Raw genomic sequence first — 21,385 nt, 5'->3', positions numbered from 1 at the left:
TGTTGGGGCCCCGGGCACATCCAGCAATGGAGCCAAATGTGTTTAAGCTTTATGGCTCCGTTGAAGCTGCCTGCCCAGTCAGTGAGGGGGGGGCTCTGACTCAGGGAGGCAGACAGGAGCCATATCAGTCTGGCCGTCCTCGTAATGCCGGGTTATAATGCTCCAGCCTGGAGTTTCGCCCGGCCACCCCCCCCCCCCCAAGGCCCCGCATGACTTATGGAGCTGCCTTGGTCTGGCTCCTCACCAGTCGCAATGTCACACTGGCCAATAGGGGCAGCTCACCACGAGACACAATGGCATCACCAAAGCATCAAGACATTGAAATACAGTTTCTGTAATGCTGAAGTGTGTCCCGGGCTCCCACGATGCATCAGGCGGAGTTACGGTACTGCTGAGGAGTGTCCCGAGGTCCCACAATGCATCAGGTGGAGTTACGGTACTGCTGAGGAGTGTCCCGGGTTCCCACAATGCATCAGGTGGAGTTACGGTACTGCTCAGGAGTGTCCCGAGGTCCCACAATGCATCAGGTGGAGTTACGGTACTGCTCAGGTGTGCCCCGAGGTCCCACAATGCATCAGGTGGAATTACGGTACTGCTCAGGGGTGCCCCAGACTTAGAGTATGGCAATTAATAAGCTGCGGTCTGAGAGAAGGTAAAACCTCCAATTAGCACCTCAGATGGGTTCATGTGGAAGGTGATGAGTAATCGGCTTCCTGCCCCAGTGCTTTGTGGGAAACTGGGGGGGATGTTCTGCAGGTGAGAGAGCACAGGCAATAACAATCTGCCTGGTCGCTGAGGCAGAAACACATTTTCCAAATTTTCCAATACAGTTACTCCTGGGTCACTTCAGAGCCAGAATTAAACAAGCTACAACACAGGATGAAGGGTTTAAAAAAACACTAAATTATCAACACACAGATTAATTAATGACATCCCCCTTTCTAACCAGTTACTACGCAGAACAGACACTGACAAATATTTCCATCCCCACATTGTTCTTTGAGACAATTTGCCAGTAAACTGTTCCTCCCCGTGGACAACAGCAGACAGGAGACAGGCAGGCAGACAGCGCGTGTGCTTTCAGAGGAAAAACAAACAGTCCCGTAAATCAAACGACCAGCCGGTTCCCCATCAGCACGAATCCCAGGACGGAAGAACCAGCGTGCCAGACCAGTAACCGCAGTGGCGACGGCACACCAGCACCTTTACGTGACAATGACTGATGTTTCCGTGACAATTGTCAGGGTGTAGCTTGGCTTAGAGCAGATTTAACAGAAGGTAATGTGGGGCGGTTTGGGGGAGGGGGGTTGGCCTTTTGTATGCAGGAGAAAACTCCGGAGGAGGTGACAATGTTTATGAAAATCTCCCCTGACGACCAGCCAAAACATTCCCTCGCGTGATAAGAGCATCTTGCCACACGTTTGACGTACACACCTCTCACCTAGACATATCCCGGACCTCAGACAAGCACAAGCAAACCCCCCCCCAGGTCCTAGGTGGCCAGGGAGCCTGACCTCAGAGACAGACCAGCCCCTTAATGGGTGTCTCTTTCAGTCAGCAACATGGAAACAGTGGCCCCATTGTTCTGCTTGAGCCAAGCAGTCCATGCAGCAACTTGGCCCTGGGTAGGAACTGTGACACCAGCTAGATTACAACCCCCACCCCTACCCCTCCCCTGCTTGGGCTGTCTCACCTCAGGGCACCGGTCTGACAGTAAAGGAAAGGTAGCATTAAAGAGATCTTCCCAACTTACATTGTGTTTATGTTAAAGTTGTATACGATTTATAAAACACTACGGAGCTTCACACATTCACGCCGTGTAACGGCGATTTTAATCACCAAGCACTTACACCAAACCCTTTACATATACGATTACCTGTTTAAATACATATTCACAGCGGGTTCTCTTTATAAACAATATACGTCACTGTAGTATTTGTGTAAGAATAAACATAGCAGTTGACTTAGGCGCACAACCAAATTTGATTTTTCGTTGAATTACGTATTCGCCGAGACTCTCCCTACGTACTTCAAGCCGGTGTCATCAAAGCGACGAACTATTTATCATACATACAGAGACTTGCTGGCAGTAAGAGAAAAAGCTGCTTATTACAGCGGAAACGTCGGGTGCAATCGGTCTGTCTTTGAAAACGGTAATTACTAAATACGGAGATTACAAAGACAGTCAGGCTCACTTTTCACTGCGAACGCGAAACATCCAGCGATATCTTGTCATTGCCCAAATATATTTACAACTAACGACGTTTACATTGAGAAATAAGAAAGAGTCAACAAAACAAACAATTTAGGAACTACCCCTCCCCAGCCACCCCACCCCCACATGTGAGCTGGCCAAAAGCCGAAAACAGATGATCTTTGAGTAAAAGCTGAACCACAGCCCAATCTTAATGGAAAAGCCAGCGCAGATTTTACTGCTGCATCCCAACGACTTGGACCTCAGTCTGGTTAGTAGTTCATTCTGACTGCATTATGCATACGTAAAAATTATATATGCCAACGTAACAGGTTATTACCCTACTGAAAACACGAGTTTTAACAGTGTTTCGTGTGGTAGGTGGTAACGGTGTAAACGTATAAACATGAGATGTTGTGGATTTTTAAATACTTGCTGGTTGACTCGTTTGAATGAAGTCAGCACATGCAATTTCAGTATAAAGGATCGGCGAACCCGCTTTGCGTCAATGACGGGCCGGGCTTATTACAGGTACGTGTTTGTTGTGTATGCAGGAAAACAGGTTCAAAATTTGATAATAACACCGCAGCAAACCACAAATATGAAGGCTAAATACATTTACAGTCATTAAGCAATTGTGCGACTGGCCAGCTAATAATACAAAAATGGGTTAATTTAACAGTGTGGAAATCTGTCCGTTTACTTAGCCAAACAACGAGGCAATTTCTATGGACACGCAGCTGTCAAAATGTTTGCTGGTCTGTCACTGTGTTAGCAGACCCTCGTTTACTCTGCTGTCTCACAGGCACATTTGCCAAGATTGTGACCCATTTCTGGTCTATAGACCGTCGTTTAACTGTTTGCACTCAACCTGCATATGTCGTGGGGTCGAGAGGACGTCCCTGCTGTCATTTGGAAAGCCTTTTTCATTCCTGCAGCTTTGCAGACCTTAAAATTGAGCCTTCATCATGCCTTTTGTGTGCCACACCCCCACCAAACATTAAAGGATAGTCCTCTGTGGGCTGAGTATGTCCCCGCTCACGTCCTCATTTAAGGCATGATGACAGCCACCTGTCTGATGCCCTGCGCCATCTCTAGGTGCTCTGGCCTGGTGCTTAACCTTTACGGGCGCGCAGTGAAAAGGGCAACACCACGACAGCTCGATCTAATCTGAGGAAGGCGGCAGCGCCGGCAGCGAGTCCTGGCGCCAGGGCCGACCCAGTGGAAGTTGATGCAGGCAAGCCCCCACCCCGCGCTGGTCCCCAGCCATCTCCAGGGGTCCAGGCTGCAGACATGCCACCTGGGAATTTGGTGGGGTGGGTATGGGGGTGGGAGTGGCTGGCTGGTTTCAAATTGCTTCATTTCAAAAGGAGTCTCTATGTACGAAAAGGCTACCCCCCCCCCCCCCCCCCCCCCCCGCAGAGGTCGACCCTCACTGGGGTGGGGGCCAGGACAGTCAGACAGTCAGCTTCTCATTTGTCTCTCCCTCCCATCCCATCCCCCCCCCCCCCCCCCCAACCCAGGACGAATTTGAAAAAACAAGCAGCTTTCACTTTAACTAAGGAGGCTCGTGCTGTAATGGGATAGAACATGGGGTTTTGTCAGTCAGCTAATGGACAGCCTGTATGAACGTATAACCCAATTATGCAGATTCAATCAAAATAATCTACCCACTTATGTAGGGTTGTAGTTTTGCACTGATAATTGGTCTTTTTTAACTTTTAATTAAAACACGACAGTTTCATTGTATTGCTTGTCTTGTCGTAACATGCAATTCTGACATTTGGAATAAGTTTAATAAAGAGCATGGTGATCGTCATCGCTGACACACCACAGCACATAACAAAGCAACATGTCTTTTGTGTTTAAGCCGTATGTGATATTGGTCAGCTATTTTAGCACCTGAGGAGTAGCGCTTGTGGGCGGTACCTTTCTGGTCAGGGATTAGTAAACCTGCAACCTTTCAATCACAAGTGCCCTTCCCTAACCATGAGGTCACCACTGCCGTACATAAATAACATGTAAATACATACTACATAAATTATACGTAGAGGGGACATATCAGAAAGCTTGTGGGAATGTCATTTACACAAAAATGTTCTGAGGGCAGAAGGAGAAATGATTGGTTCAGAGAGATAACCAAGTAGATAGTAGAGGAGGTGGGTCCAAGCAACTAAAGGAGATGGGACCAAGGTATCTGGTTGGTCCTGCTTCCTCTAGTTGCTTGGACATGTCTCTTCTACAGTCTGATTGGTTATCTCTCTGAACCAACCATTGTTCCTTCTGCCCTCAGAACATTTTTGTGTAAGTAAAACTCCCAAGAGCGTTCAGAAATATAAGCTGTATAAGATGAGTTTGTACTACTGTTACTATTTGTTACTATTGTGGTAAGTTATCAGTGTGAGTTCAGGATCCAGGGTTACTCTGGTACTGATGGAGGGTGCACATTCAGGCCAGAACGCTGCCATCCTCGGGTCCACGGACACTTTTGGAGTGTTTTCATGCCCCAACCCACCCAGAGCAATTATTCAAAGCCTTAACAGAGAACAGAAACCCAAGAGGTTACACTTTCTTAAAATTTTATTGAAAAAATGTACCAATTTAACAAAAAAAGAAAAAAAGATTTGTAGAGCCAAGCTCTTATGTACAGCATATTGCACTAAAAAACAAATCGCCCCCTACTTCCATACTGTTTATATTAAATGTGGAAAGGGTTAGGAGTGCACAGTACAGTCTCGAAGACACACAGTCAATGTTTACAAAAATGCTACATTTTCGCTGGGTCTCATTTCATGGGATACAGAGAGTGTGTGATCCTCAAGACGTGGGTGTGTGTGATACCGGCCGCTTTAATGACCAGTTTCATTTCCAGTCACACATTATGTGCAGCCGTGCATTATGAGTCGATTTACTCACTTAGGTTTGTGTACATTTAACACAGCACAGAAATTCCAGGAATGTTGCATTTTTGATTCAACATAGAAAAGCCCTTGATCAGAGACAGTTGGACTTCATATAAAAATTTTCATGAGACAATGGGTGAAAAAAAAAAAGTTTCTCTTAGCCTAAGCAGATGTCCTTACAAAAGTGACCTTTCCACAAGAAAATTTTGATTAAATATTTAAAAAGAGAAAAATTTATTATTATTAAAAACAGTAAACAGTAGTAAATGGTTAAGACGAATCGTTTCATAGAAATTCAAACCAAATGAAATTTTTCCGGCAAAATATTGAAGACACTGATGGTTTACACAAAGGTCCACTGCTGAGAGGTAATACCCCAGAGGGGCAGGCTATCTAGGGTTCAAAGCCCTTTCATCCCTGTATAGCCCTCCCCTCCCAACACCAAGGTCTCATTGCCACCCCTGTGTTACCAACAGAAGATCTTGTGAGGACCTTCTTGAAGATGATGGCAAGTACCAAATTCCAGTAGCAGTTAGCTAGTCCAACTAAAAAGAGAGTGAGGACAGCCCAGAAAGGTCTGGAGCACCAGAAAACTCAGGGAGTGCACAAAATATACCAATACAGTTTCATTTCCAGTGCATGATAAGATAACAGACAGCCTTTGACAACGTTTTGGTTTAAAAGAAAAGAAGAGGCTCCAACTCAAACAAAAAAATAAACTTTATGATGCTCAGCAAGCTTCTGCTGATCAGCTGCCCCAGATATCTGCTCAGATGTTGACCCTGCCTACCACCCGCTTAAACAGAGCTGGCTGTGCACATGGGTCATGGGTTCTGAGCTGAAGGCGGACGGAGCCAGAGCCGCACCGGATCCACAGGCCCGACGTTCTCCCTCGTCTTCCTGTCATCGCGGCACCCGCTGGGGCGTCCCGCTGCTAGTCGCGTCGGACAGCCGACCGCTGCGATTGGCCGGTTACAGACGTCGTCATGGCACACAGTAAAAGCGGGTCATCCTACAGACTCCCGCCTTTCGGGGACACCGTAAATGGCTCTGGCCCCACCGCTCAGCGCAAAGTCGGTAAGGGTACACTGACAGACAAATTGCACACAGAGATATCTATACAGTAGAAATGGGCAAATATACAAAAAAATAAATTAAAAGGAATAAATTACAAAAAAACTACACTAAAAAGAGAATACTGTCCTTATTTATAAAGAGAAGCAGACAATAGGCACAGTGAGGCTGATGACATAAGCTGGGTGAGAGCTGGGGGGGGGAAGGGGGGGCACCAAACACCTTAACTGGCTCAGCGTTCAGGATTTGCAGGAAACTTTCGGTGCATCTCACAGCAAAGTCACACGTGCGTGCAGTGGCGTCCGGCCTCGCTGTCAGCGAGGTCACACGATGAGCTCATCCAGCCCGGCACACCCTCCTCCACACCAGCCAGGAGCCATGTGGCTCCAGGGTTTTGCATAAAGCCAACGAGCAGAATCAATAGAAAGCCAGACTAAAGACAGGCCCTACAGTACAGAGAGGCGTCATTTTACAGTCCGAAGTCAAGTCGAGCGTCACTGTGCTGCTCCCTGAAAAAGCAGTAGGACCGTAGTGGAAGGAACCGAAGAGACATCAAAGGCAACAGAAACACATCAGTGTCTTCGGACATTTTGATATATCCATTTAACAAATGATTACAGTCTCTATTTATCTCCTGTCCATCCTCTTTAAAAAAAAAAAAAAAAAAAACTCTACTTCCCCCCCATTTGTCCTATACAAAATCTAAAGTAGAAAAGTAGTGGTCATTTTTATTAAAACACCACACTACCAAGTACTCCGATGAAGTACTCTGATAAAGTACTCTGATGAAGAAGTACTCTGATAAAGTACTCTGATGAAGAAGTACTCTGATGAAGAAGTACTCTGATGAAGAAGTACTCTGTATCAACTGGGGGAAAAAAAGGTTTGATGTTTGGAAACCCAGACTGTGATCCTGAGATTAGAGTTGTGGTCATTTCACAGCTTTACTTTTCTCAGTACAGTATTGCTGTCCTAGTAAAAAAAAAAAAAAACATCTGCAGGTAAAAGTATTGGCAGTGGGTGTTTAAAAAGTACACTTTATGTGGGGCCTGCAAAATACTGAGACTGCAGGGCGATCCAGAAGAGGGTCCAAATGGGCTCATCGCAAACGGTGACCCGTCACAGGTATCGCAGCTGCTCCAGGTCGATCCTCACCCACGGCGACACAATGCCCGTCAGTTTCCAGGTCCGTTAACAGAGGGTCCCCCCCGGGTCAGGTGGCCTTTGTGAGGACCCCACCCGGCTTGTCCCGCTGCTCCTAACTGCCGTCTCTGCGTGATCCCTTCCGCGTCCCACGGGACGGGGGCCTGTGCTCTGCGCTCCTCCACAGCCGACTCTCAATAGTGCAAATATATGGCGTTAAGGACTGCATATCAGGGCTCCGCCTGCCGCAGAAGGTGCCCACTGAAGCACTCAGCCCCGTGAGTCTGCCCGGCCACTCCCAGCGTGCAGGCGGACAGAGGCTCTGCTGGGCGCCCAGGGCAAGGCGCTCGAAGTCAATGGCAGACAGTGTGCGTGCGTTTGCGTGTGTGTGTGTGTGTGTGTGTGTGTGTCTTACAAAAACTCATTTTTAGAAATACAACAAAAAAAATCGTGAAGCACGCACTGGAAGATCAAAGAATATTTAACAATTCAGAATATGATGTTGTTTAAAAGAAAAAAAAAAAAAAACTCTGAAATAGTCCAAAAATGTTTGTTCTGAAAAACTGGATCTTTGGAAAGTCTGACGTCAAGTGGATCAGTTTAACCTGCAGACGCTTCGGACTCCTGAACCAAAGCTGAGATGAGGATTTTGCCCCCTCTGTACTTCTTCCCCTTACCCACACTTCTCCATCAGACTAAAACACGCTTCCACGCATGTAGGAGCACACGCATGTCCACGCTCCTCCCCCTGACAGTCATTCCATTATGGCAAGAGGGAATAAAGCAATCCTAGGGCAGACGGAGGTTGTTCTAGGTGTACAAATATGGAAGTGCAAAAAATTAAAAATGAATTAAGAACAAACTGTACAAAATACTATATTACACAGTCATGAAAACAGCAACTCCTGTAGAACTTGGAGAACATGGCTTCTTCTTGGGGCAGGGGTGGGGACCAAAAAACAAAAAGAAACTGTTGAAGCCTCCGGCCCGCGGTGACTTTCTCCTTCTTCCAGACCCGTGTTCAATCTTACAGTGCCATCTGAAGTCCGGCCCCTCCTTCGGGGGTGGGGGTGGGGGAGGCGGATGCCTCATCTCTGCTCTGCTCTTTGGCGCCTCTCGAAGAGGAGGCCACACAGCGCCATCACAAGCCGCCACCACACCGGCTGCTGATTCCTTTGGTTTCTGTGGTACTGCGACGGGAGACAGACGGAAAATCGCATTATACAGGCTGCGGGGAACAGGAATTACGCTAACAGAACATCAGCTGTCGCCGCCACCCCCCAGCCCCTAATTTGGTGTAGCGATTAAGCGACCGACCAGCTACCGGAAGACTAAGCACGTCATCGAAAAACGGCAGGGATCACATGATCCCACACAGCCGATGGCGTTTAAACGCCACCTTGTCTCAGTCGCGCGAGGGGGCCGTTTGATCCCGAGGGGGGGCGGCGCGGGGGGTAATACGTGGCAGGAGGCGTTGACAGACAGCAAAACAAACAGCGGCGGCCTCATGGGATCCTTTCTGTCATCCAGGTCGCACACAGACGGGCCCGTTCAGACATTCTCACGGAAGATCATTTTTGTTCTCTTAACTGAACAGGAAAAAGCAAAGCCGTGTGCCACTGCAGCTCAGCGATTCTCACTCTCTCGCTCTCACTCTCTCGCTCTCATGCACCTCGGTTGCCCGGACGTGTGGGGTGGGGGCAGACGGAAACTGGGAGGTCGCCTGGAGGGCATTTCTTTCTCAAGTGAGCTGGCAGGCAGAGACTCCCAGCACGCGGGCAGACCGAGGGGAGGGGACAGGCCGGGCAGCGTGCCCCCTGAGAGGAGCCGTCACCCAGATCAGAGGGTAGCTCTGTATCAGGCAGACTCAGCCCCCCCTCAACCAGCTCTGGAGCATCTCAGCGAAGCTCCTCAGGGCTCCATAAGTATGGTGGCTGATGCTGCATTACTCAGTGGGATGGCAGCCAGAGTGGGGTAATGAAATCAGGCCCGTTGAGACAGGCAGATAAGGTAATTGCACCAAATAGGATTATGCAGCTGAGCTGAGAGAGTCCAGGCTGGACCTGAATAAGATTCATGAGAGTAAAGACTCGCTTGTCTGAAGGAATATGACTCGGGGTGGGACTAGGGGGGAGTCATACCCATACTGCAGCCATGTTTATGAAGAGTCTGAGACGGGATGATAGGACGCGCTCTGTTATTCAGACGGTGTCTCCCCTAGGGCCACCATCAAAGTCCTGTGTACCCCTCCCCCCTTCAAAAGTCTTGGGATGGGGTTGATAATAAGCAAAAATTAAATGGGGCGACAAGTTGCAGTTCATTGCATAAGCCCCGCAGTGGGCTCCGGGCCCACTCCGGCCTGCACTGCCACCCCCCCCCCCCACCCCTCCAACCCTGGAGCTGCTGGCAGAGATGCAGTGTACCACTGATGGGCCCCCAATGGCACCAGTTTACGTTTGTAGCATTTTTTAAATGGTGCCCGGGGGAGTTTTAACAAAAGTCCTCTTTTACGTTCTCTAATTAACCCCCCCCTCCCGCCTTCCTTCCTCAAAGGGGGCGTTTAATTATACAGGATGACCAAAAGGAGAGGGATTAGGGCCAGACGATGGCATTGGCTTGCCCAAAGCGCGTACGCAGAGCTGCTCGCTCCACTCGCAGGCTCCACAAGTGTCCCCTTCGGTGACGGCCCTCAGTAACCAAATACAGTAATGACCCCAGCACCTCCACCGAACTGATAAAAGCCAGACGGCAAATATTAGCCGCCGTCACCCTGGCAACCAACTTTAAAAAGCCACATGCGCTTAGTGACAAAAACCGCAGCTCAGAAGAGGTGCATGTGGGAGGGCTGAAGTCCAAGCAAAGACAGCAGTGGTTCGTGCGGGACGTGGGACATCGCTGGCCCCAGGGCGCATCACCTTGCAGAGAGCGACATGGAGCCGCCATGATTGTAACGCCATGGGGCCCCGCTGTGATTCTGCACAGTCACCGCGGCCCCGTCACACAGCGCCTGACGCATTGCTGCAGGGCGCTCACTAAGCTCCTCCCCGACGAGGAGAGCTGTGAGAGCGACACCACAAACTCCCCGGCAGTGACCTTTAAGCAAGCTCTTCCCACTGTCCCTTGGGCGGGAGCGTGTCAGGTGAGCAGGGGATTATGGGTAAGAGTCACGTTACTGGCTGCTGAATGTGACTCAGGAGCTAAATATAGACACAGATATAAGCAGAGGGCAGAACCCATCCTCAGACACAGCGTGCTGAAGCTCTTGTGAGCACGCCATCGCACTCGCGCTCTCTCTCTCTCGCTCTCTCTCTCTCTCACACTCTTGCTGTCTCTCTGTCTCTCTCATTATCAGATCACCACACCCCAGTTTGTTAACATCTTCAAGGCCCTCAGTGAAATCTGCAGATCTGAGTCCACTTTGTACCACTTTTAGCACTTTATTACATGCACACAAAAAAAAAAAACTACAAACAAAAGCATAGCATTAGCAGCAGTTCAGCTCCCGTGCGAGAGCCGTAATTTACCACCATCGACGTGGTATTTATGCCGCTGTCTGTGTTGTGTCCTTCCGCTTCTCCTGCGAGATCCCAAGGCGGACGGCGGCACTCACGCCGGGCACTGGCAGCAGGCACGACGCCCCGGTGGAAACTGATGCCAAAAGCATACCCCCCCGCCCCCCCCACATTGTTCTATAATTAATTTTTTTTTTGCTGCTGCTGCTGTTTTTTGAGTTTCCCCTCAACATGAAAACCACTCTTGTAAGCAGACAAAGCTGCCTCCCGCCCCCCCCCACCCCACCACACCCCACCCCACTCCACTCTGGGTCTGAAACCGCAGTCGGCCGACGCGTGAGCTACCCGGCCAGCTCTCAGCACCTGCAGGCTCCCAGCTAAAGCACCATGGGGGCGGGGGGGGGGGGTTATGTTTCATGCCCTGATAAACTGTAACCTGACTCCACTCGCTCTGAGCTTCCTCCCTGCACATCGCGGCTGATGTCCCATAACTGTCACCCAGGCTGGGCCTAGCAGAACCCCCCCCCCACTCCGTCACCCCAGCACTGCTGTCTGAACTGAGACAGTGTGCATTCCTATAAGCCCACACCAAACCTCTGCTGATCTCTCCCCCAGGACAGACAAACTCCCACTAACATGGGGGGGGGAGACAGTGGCAATCTTCACAGTCATGGAGGAGGTCAGGGCCACACCGTGGCAGGGGATGCTCCCCCCAGCAGCGACCAGGAACAACTCCTCTCAGGATTCCCAGAGCGATACGGGAGGGGGGCACCGTACTGCCGGAAACCGCAGGGATGAGAAGACAAGGTCCCCGTGCCGCGGCCCGCACCGGCCGGCTGCTGTCCCGCTGGGCTCTCCTGAGGGCTCATTGTCCACAGGCAGCCGTGCACAGCACCTTGCCAGCAACAAGATGGCCGATAATGATCGCAAAGCGGGGATAAGATGGTGCTCGCTGTCTCGGGGGGGGTGTGGAACCACAGCTGAGGACAGCCATCCGCGTGGATGTGCTTATCTACCCTCGGCCTTCCCGTCAGGATGGACCCGTCTCGAGTCTGGGAAACACCCCCGCGGCTCCGGGTCAGTGCAGTGTGTCACGCCAGGCAGATGAGCACGAGGCTGTACGTGCAGGATCGATAAACACGGATCCCCCTCCCGACGCCCCCTCCCGGGGTCAGGAGGCCTCCCAAAAGTGCTCCCTGGTAATCGAACCCGAGGCAGCGGGGGTCCCAGAGCAGCAGCCGCTCAGCAGATCGGAGCAGCAGATTCGCTGCCCAAAATAGTCACCAGAAAACGGCTTGTATGACCCACTAAATATTTTTAGGAGGCCTATTTCTGGCTGGTTGCGAGGGAGAAATATTGAGGGGGGGGGTTTTGTTTGCCGAGAACCACGAGACGGTCTCTGGACCGTCAGGGGAGTTTGGGTCGGAGAGTCTCCTTCCCCCCCCCCACAGCGAGCCGCTCCCGCTCCCCTCAGGGATGGCAGGCCACGCCCCCCCCTAACCCCACAGCGCCCCGGCCCGTCGAGGCCCCCCCGGCAGCTGGCAGGACTCGCTGGAGACTCCCCAACCGCAGTCACTCAAACACCAGGCTTTGGGTTACAACATGTTTATCTTGTTTAGCCACTTCTGCTTTCCCTTTAAGCCTCTGCATGTTCTTCCCTTTCTTTTTTTCCTTAAAAAAAAAAACACACACACACACACACACACACACACACACACACGTGTCCTTGCAGTAACTTTTCGCCCAGAGGCCGTCCGCTGCCAAGCATACAGACTGTGATTCACAGAACACCTCCACAATCCTGCAGGCCGTGAGAGTCTAACACGCAGCATGTGCAAGCGACTGACATGCTGCAGACATGCCCCAACTGCGCCCCTGACTGCCGTGCAGCGGCGCATCGCCGCCTGCCAAGGCCCACGGTACTTGCCCAGGCATGGCACCCCCGTCCGCTCCTATATCAAGCTCTGCCCCGGCATTCGGGGGTCTTGCTCCTTACCAACTGGAGTTGGTCTTGGTGAAACTGGTCTCCAATCATCTGAAGCTTCTGGCCAATCCGGACCTCGGCGCTCGGTTGCGGGCGGTCGTCGGGCTGCCGCTCCTCCTGCGGCGGGTGCCCGCCGGGCACCGAAAGTGCCGGGAAATGCAGCCGCAAGCCTGCACTACCTGGTTGGGGGAGGGTGGGGGGGAAGAGTGTGTTCAGAAAATCACGTGGCGCATTTCTCACCCCGAATAGGTACCAGACTGGCACAGGGGTACAACGTGGACCCCCGCACCTTGGAATGCTGGGTAACAGGGTGCCCACACAGTGTGCTCTCAGTGTTTACTCTCTGCATCTGTACGTCACACACGGAAAAAAAAAAAACCCAAACCGGTTTTATTAGATCTGACGCGGGCTGTTGACGCTCAGATAATAGAGCCCTGCTCAGTTTTCGGGAGCAAGGTGATGAACGAGGAAGAAAGTGCAAAAAAGAACATGAAATCAGAGTCATTTTAAAGACCATGACATCTGCGGTCGAACCTGCTCTCTTCTGGAACACTTTCTTCCCCAAAACACCAGGGGGTGTTTCCCTCGTGCTGGAAAAGGGTTACGTAAGCACTTGTTTTTGTGGTCATGGGGCCCCCACAGCAAAATGCTTCATGGACTAGGAGCTCTGGCGTAGTTCCCTCTCTGCACGGTATTGGTTCTGTAGCTACCTGAAGTTTGGGGGTGGGGATTAGCGCTGACCCACGCAGGGCCGTGTGCACTGGTGCCCCCCTCCTTACCGTAGAAGAGTCTGCGTGGCTCTTGGCCCACGCCACAGGGCAGCATGTTGAGGCCCTGCACCAGGGCTGGGCCGGGCGTCTGCGTGCCCCGATTCTCACACTTTATATCCCTGAACGGGGGCTGATAGGTGAGCGGGTCCGTGTGGAACACATCGTCATCGTCATCGTCCATGTGGGGCCTCAGCGATAGTCAGCCTGGGGGTGGAGAGGAACAAGGAGAAACTTCAATACAAAGTCTGAAGCTGGGTGTCCTTTTAGACACAGTCTGACACGTTCTTTCAGGCACAATAACAACACTCCAATGCCCCCCCCCCTCCCCCAGCATCGAAAATGAAAACAAGAAATAAGAGATTCCCCTACAATTCCAAATGACCCGTATGCAGATCAGGAAGTGATCCTGACCCCAAAGGGCACGGCAGTGACGGCAGGCCTGCTGCCAGCGAGCGAGCGGAGCGCGGACAGCTCGCCGAAACCCGATTGGCAGGCCTCTTGGGAGTCACGCTTAGACAGCTCCCCTCTGAGGGCAAGAAGCCACCAAGCCAGAAAAAAAAAAAGCGCTCAGTCAGCCACTTAAACCGCACCGCACTTCCCCACCTGTGAGGAACTCCCCCCACCTCACGCCCCCGCTTTGCGCCCCCTCTCGCTCCCAAGCTCACCAGCGGTTTGGCTTTTCCTGCAGCAGGGTCGGCCCGTGTCGTCCGTCCCCCCCCCACGACAGGGATCCTGCCCCAATCCGTTAGGCCACATAGCCTATCGAGAAGCGACCTTCAGGCAATTTGCGCCTTTAGGTGTCGACAAAGAATCAAGGTGGAGGGATTAGGGTCTAACTTGAAGGGATTAAGGCTGAAAATGCGACTGTGTTTAAAGATTACAAAGCTGTCAGCGCCTCCATTCTAAGCAATTGAGACTTAACTGCGAGAGGGAAGGACTTCCTGACAGCAGCTTAATTATTCATTCACGATTTTTGATAGTTTACAGAAAAGTCATTGAGAATGGTGGTCATGGTCATACAAACACAGTCTTTTGTTGAGACTGATTACATGTCTTCTCTTTGCGTCAGAAGCGCGCTCTTACAGATGTGAATCGGGAATCACGTAGCCTGGCCCAGTGCACCTTGGGGGAGGGAGTTATGTTATGGAAACAGTGGTGACCATGACTGCAGGACAAGGGTTATTTCAAAAAGGCTACAAACAGTCTGGCTCTTTCCCCCGAAAGGCCTCATATTCTAGTACCTCATGTGAACTCACTGGACAACTGAGTCAAGCACCAGACCTGAGCCGACTCAGTAAGCATGCAGCGGGGGGTGCGGATGACTGTCAGTATCGAACCATTCACAACAACATCCTCAGGCGAAATCTCATGGTTCCTTCCCCCCCGACCTGGTGGATCGGCCGCAGCCGAGGCCCGTGCTCTCCGGCGGTCGCTGAGGAATGAGGGTTAAATGCGGCCCGGCGGCCTTGGACACCAGGCCCCGCTCCCGTTTAGACAGATGGTGGAGCCTGTCAGAGTGACTAATCCACACTGCTGCCCCAGATACCCGGGGCGGGGGGGGAGGGGGAGGGGGAGGGGGGGCGCCCTGCTCGCCGGTGGCTCGCTCAGCTCCGTGCCCCGTCTATCCGCACCAGCCTGCCACACGAATCGAAACGCGTCCGCCAGAGAGAGGCTCTCCCTCGATGGCGGCCATGTCGCCAGGGCTGATCAGCTGACAGCTCACAGGGATCCTCCAGCCGGAATGACAGGAGGCCCTCCTGAGGCCCGGAGTGGCCTGGACCGAAATGCCCGCTCGCTCAGACGACCTGTTGGCAGGTCCTAGCGGGCAGATGGCCGCGCACGGGCTCACCTCAGGGGTGGGAGCACTGCCACGGCAGCACGCTGCAGAAAGTGGGAAGCGAGGAGCGCCACACCCCCGCTCCCGAAATCTTACGTTTACCTTTTAATAACAAAGCAGCCGTCCGGCTGAGGGTCTGACCGGCTTGCCTGCCCAGTGCAGTGGCTGACAAAAGCCCTAATGCACCTGAGCATGGACACAGAATCATGCCCCCGGGTAGAGAATAGAACAGTGATGGCTACCCCCCCCCCCACCATACACCACACACTCAATCCCTATAGCTGAAGCCACAGTCCCATCACCTGCTAACATGTCAGCTCTAACAAGAGCCTCTTTTTCCACTCTCCGCCTCCGTTCTTTGTCTTAATTGCCAGCTGATACAATGCCCCCCCCCCACCCCCTACCCCAAAGAGATCTGGATCTGCAATACAGTGACCAGCAGGGTGATTCCACCATGCGGTCGGGCTCATGTCAATGAGGGATCCCGTTATCCATCATTAAAACAGAATAAAATAACCTGTGAGCATCAGTCAGCCAAGGCCATGCTGCTCGGTGACCTGCCTGTAACCCCCATGAAAGAGGAGCCTCCCTTCCGTGAAAAGCCTCCATGTCAGTATAGGTGCTCAGAGCAGCCCCCAGCTCTGTGTGGCTGTGGGCCCCCGAACCTGGAGACAGCAGCACAGGCTCCCACTGCAGACGGCCAGGAGGCAGAGTGGTGACAGCGGAACCAGAGCACAGCTCCCTCTGGCGCACCAGGCCGCGACACACTTCAGCTGCCGCTCTCTCTCTCTCTCTCTCTCTCTCTCTCTCATATCCACCCCACCTTCTCATTCCCTCACTCTCCCACCGCATGTTCCAGCCAAAGCAGCTTGTTGACGCCTAGGACCACCCGGGGGGGGGGTGGGGGGGGGCATGAACCCCTGGTGGTCCGGTCCTGCCAAAACCACACCGCATCCCAACACCGGCCGGCGACGGCACGGGTAGAAAAGCAGCGCCGGGGGGCAAAGCAGACAGGGAGAAGGGAGCCTCGGCACTGTGCCGGAGAGGAAGTGGCTTAACAGGCTAACCCTCGCTACAAGCTTATTTATTTACGTACTGTACCATGCCACTAACGCAGGTTACACACACTCAGTGATTTTTTTTTTTTTTTAAATCAAAGTTCTCCGCTATCATTTGTCAGACAAACCCAGATTTAATTTTACTTCCTGTATTTTTCACAAAACTCCTACTACAGCACTTTACCTAGTAACCATTCAAACTCACCCGCTGCGACCCGATTAGGTTAGATATGTGAACCGGAGCAGCACTTAACGCACTGCACAGTGTTTGTGTGGCCGTTTACACTCCCCCTCTGGCACAGTCTTGCCGGGCCGGGATGGGAGTGATGTCCTGGCGTCTGCTGTGCGGAGCCCCGGACACCAGCTTAACCCGACCCGCCGTGAGATGCACCCCCAAAGCCCAGGAATGGGTGTGTTTGAGTACCAGGTCTAGTAGTTTCAGGAGGCTCGAAAAACACGCCCCCCTTTATCTGTGCACCCTTAAGTACCATTTTCAAAGATGCGACAGCATCATCCCGCATAAGTATTTGCCCTCTCTCCTTAAGCACCTTGCCGCTGTCTGTCAAATGCAAACCAGTAAGTGTACTGAGTGTAAGGAGAACAAATATTTGCCCCGAAGGACGAAAATTAAATTAAATTAATTCCTTAAGTGTAGGTGAGAGTGACACCGCAGGGTTTGCAGGCAAACGTACTCTTCAATAGAGATTATCTCTGTCAAACAGTGCATTACAGCGACCAGGCATTCCTGTGGAAACATGTTTGCTTAGGACCCAGGAGAGATGGCTGAAGGGCTTCTCCCTGACTCACTCAACTGAAGAGCTCGGTTGCATCATTGTTATACCCCAGCATGCCCAAAGATGACCGCCCCCAACACCCAACTAGCACAACATACTACAGAACACTTCCTAATTACGAGGGGTTCGAGACGTTTCCCTGTGTTTGCCAACTTATAACACGAGCAAAAAGGATGTTTACATTCTTACTACTTCAGGGTGACCGCGGCATAGTCGCTCTAACCAACACTGTCCGAAACAGGCGTAAACAATTCTGTTTCGTTCACCCATTCAAATAAATAGAATCCAACGGGTTAATTTGGGTCGATCGCTGACGGTACCGTCCGAGGCTATTCGGTAGTTTCTGATGCGCGGGGAAAAAACACCCCTCCGTCTTACATTCGCCCTGGTAGAGGGCGGTAGTTTTTCGTGAATATTTGCTGTCAGCCAAGCGCGACACCAGGGCGAGACCGCTTCTGCAGAATGGGGTAGGTTTGCGTCCGGCAATTCGCGAAAAAATAAATCAGCTTTTCCCTTTTAAATGCAACAAAAATACTTATATTTAATACTTCTTATGCGAGTGGAAACTCTGACAGATGCTTTTCTATGATTTTAATAAAATCGTTATGTTTTGTAACATCCGTTTTTATGCGGTCACACATTTAATTAGGCCTAGTATTACAGTATTTAATCATGGAGTTAATCCTTCGGGTAAATCGATTAATCTTTCTTCTGACAGTAAGAGAGTAGTAAGAGTAACAAAGATCGAGAGATACAGGCTAACGCTTGAAAGCGTTCAGATGGGCAACGACGGAACGGTCATGAGATAATTAAAAATCTACTCAATGACATGTAAATCCTTATATCCCCATAGCCTTTAACAAGATAATAGTTGTAAAGCTACGCGGTGCTTTAAGGCCAAAAATTAGCAAGGAAAATAACGTTCATCTACAATTCCAAATTAATAACATTGCCCAACATTTAACGAACCATAAAAGTATTCAATTTAAATTAATCGGAGCTTTGTTTTTTGTTTTTTTACTAACTGTGGGCTACTATTTGGATTTTCAAACATGCGCAGTTGTATAAAATAACACCCACAGTCTTGTTCGAATTAGTTTTAATATTCCATAATCGCCGCCAGTCTTCCGTCCTTCGGCTTCGCGAAGCGAACTTTGCGCTCCCATCTGAACGCATCCTTGTTTAACGTCGAAACACAAGAGAGTCGCCCCGGCCGGTATTTTAACTATTGTGCCCCAATTCAAAGCGGAAACACTGCGGGGCCTTTTTCTTCCTCGGTAAGTAGCGGTGATATGCAAATACAATATTATCTATGGTCGGTCAAGTACATAACTTAAATGTCTGCGCTGACATGTTCATGAAAGTTCATCGCATTACACTAAACGGTAGCTAAATGCACCACAGTAACACTGCAAAACGCCTCCTAGTATTTTAAGCGGCGGATAAACTGTTACAACTGACACGCGACAGCTAATTTTGTCTAAAACAGCCTTTGTTCTTGCTTTAAACAATGTATCATTTTCTTGTCGGCAACATCCGGAAGCGTGCTTGTACACCAAAACAAAACAAACGACTCAATCTAGAGTAGTAGACGGTACAGTAACTCAATACAATACATCTATATATCAATCTAGAGTAGTAGACGGTACATAACTCAAACAATTTAACAGTCATAGTTGACGAAATGTACAAGAAACAGATCGCACCTGAATCGCAAACAGCTGACAAAGTAAATGCTACCCTTCGAAGTAAATGGAAGAGGTGTAATTTTCAAAAAATAAATAAAAATGTAAGAAAAACATTTACTCAACTTTCGTTACGGTCCGCGGCTACCTTTGGGGCTTAAATTTTACCTGGTTAAAGTCCCTTGTCGATGAGAACATTACACAAATGTTAATTTAAAAAATGTACACTGCGTACAGAGCAAAAGCCGACTAACAGACTATTCCAACTTTTCACGTGTCTTTGCTGGCGAGCCGCGAGCAATAATTCGATACATCGAACACGTGTAGTCAAATTGTACCTAATAACCAATCGGTCACCCGCTGCAGTAACACATGGCGACGATATATAATGTAATCCGATGGAGACGTTTTAAATATATACTTAGACGACATGCGCCGGACTTCAGAAGAAGCAGATGAGCGAAGACGCATTTTGCTATGTAACGTAACTGACTTAGCTACAAGTCTTCTTTTTGCTGATCACACTTTGCGACAGTTTGCTTACAAATGACTGAACCTGGTAATAAAGATAACAAGCCAAGCACGTAGCTGATAATGTCATTTCAGAGCCGGTAGAAACAATGGTAAAGTGCCCACCGCCAGTTGAGGTCCGACGTAGTTGATGGATTCTCTGTCTTGACAAGCAAAACTTCTTCTCAGTAACCCTCCACCACAGTTTTCATGCTGATAGTCTGCTACGCGCTTATTTCAGAAACGTCAGTGTACCGCCCCCTTTAGAAAAAAACACCCGAAAGAAAGTAAATAGAGTCCTTAAAGTGCCAGTACTTTCTTAAAAACTTTATGCATTATTGAATCCTTATTGTACAGTTTACTCATTATTCGTCCTGTTGATTGTATTCCTAAAAAACACTGATGTTCTGTGCTTATTGAATTAAGAATTAAAGTTTGAAGGAATTCAAGTACACATAGACCTACAGTGTTCAATTTTCATAATTTGGCTTATCAAGTATATTGAATGAGGTAGTTTTCAAATAACTTATTTCATTTATTGTCCAGATTTTAAGTTGTTATATATCATCTGTGCGGAGAAAATAACATTTTGCTTTTCATTTTGGATTAAGAACAATAACGATGTTTTGTGCCTTTAAGAGAATCGAATTTCTCACAGTATAGGGCGAGCACTGTGCGGTCTAAGCCAATCGCATTGTTTGTTTTGACCCGGCGTTCTGTGTGCTGTATTTTGACACGTGGATGGGAAATTCCCCATAGTCAAGTTTTATTAAAAAAACAGAACTACCTTCGTTTTGCCGCGCTTGATCAGCTGACATTTAAAATCATGTGACAGTATAAGTCGATCTATGCCGACGTAAGTACTTCAATCATATGTGTTACTTTCAGAATAAGAATATTATACAAAAAATCAGATGAAGCCTAATTATATCCATGTTCGTCTCGTCTTATATACAATGCTTGGTTTCAATGACATATAATACCGTTTCTGAATAGTCGTACCATTAGGAATTTTTAACTGATCACGTAGCGTTATAATCAACTGATTAACTATAATGATAAAAAATAAGTTGCATGTAGGTGATTTGTGGGTGGAATCGGCCTATTCTTTAAGTATGCCATGCTTTATCACTCTTTTATATATCCAAAGTGGAAGCACATTAAACTACACAACACAAATAAAGATTATTATAGAAGAATATTATAGAAAAATATTCTTTCTGACTCCCAACACCTCCTCTTCCCTGAATCCGAATTCCTGCCATCAGGAAGAAGATACCGCGAGCCAAAGTGCAAAGCGAATCGTCTACAACTATTATTTGTCCCGGGCTTTATTAAGCTGATGGATAATGTGCATTAGAACAATGTGTAATAAATACGCTGACACTTTAGCACTCTGCACTTTATACGGAAACCTTCACTTGCATTGTGAAGTCAAACGCAATAGAGCAAATGGCCCTTTATTCCACAGACTGAAGCATCAGGTTGTCAGTGTTGAAATGGTTGTCATTTTTTTTTGTCTTTTTTTTTTTTTTGTATGTTGTGATGTTCTGTAATGTATTTTTATATAAAGCTACCAAGCACTATGCCCAAGCCAAATTTCCTCATAGGGACAATGAAGTTTAATGTAATCTAATCTAATCTAATGGGGATTAAGTGTTTCAGGATTACTTGATGTTTTAGTAAGTAGGGCCCTATTTACTTAATAGATTTTTTGTTTCTTCTTTGATTTAATACTGTGTAATACCTGTCAGCACACAAGCTAATTTATGTAGGCCTATCTTAATTTAACCTTCATTGCTGTTACACTGGTATGATATGACCTGTGCATTGATATACCAATAATATACTCAATAAATCTGTAATGAAATGTGTTTCGGTCTTCTGATCTTCCTTGTTCTGGTTACTTGGTCATGTGTTC

The 21,385-nt window shown here is 49.2% G+C and overlaps 1 protein-coding gene and 1 long non-coding RNA gene across 2 annotated transcripts; one reads left to right on the top strand and one right to left on the bottom strand.

Annotated features, from left to right (window-relative positions):
- Positions 1-4,756: 4,756 nt before the first annotated feature.
- On the bottom strand, positions 4,757-19,735 carry bmf2 (BCL2 modifying factor 2). The gene is made up of 4 exons (XM_023802412.2): positions 19,591-19,735; positions 13,590-13,784; positions 12,823-12,989; positions 4,757-8,504 (listed from the first exon to the last, which is right to left on the bottom strand). Exons 2-4 carry the CDS (start codon positions 13,759-13,761, stop codon positions 8,403-8,405), a joined length of 441 nt encoding a protein of 146 aa, XP_023658180.1. The 5' UTR covers positions 13,762-13,784; positions 19,591-19,735; the 3' UTR covers positions 4,757-8,402.
- LOC111838927 (uncharacterized) lies at positions 17,332-21,338 on the top strand. The gene is made up of 2 exons (XR_002836992.2): positions 17,332-17,736; positions 20,733-21,338. It is a non-coding gene; the product is annotated as an uncharacterized lncRNA (long non-coding RNA).
- The last annotated feature ends 47 nt before the right edge of the window (positions 21,339-21,385 follow it).

Source organism: Paramormyrops kingsleyae, chromosome 14 (assembly GCF_048594095.1).
Source record: "Paramormyrops kingsleyae isolate MSU_618 chromosome 14, PKINGS_0.4, whole genome shotgun sequence".
Lineage (NCBI taxonomy): Eukaryota > Metazoa > Chordata > Actinopteri > Osteoglossiformes > Mormyridae > Paramormyrops > Paramormyrops kingsleyae.
Note: the sequence above shows the minus strand (reverse complement) of the source record. Positions and strands in the feature narration are given on the sequence as shown.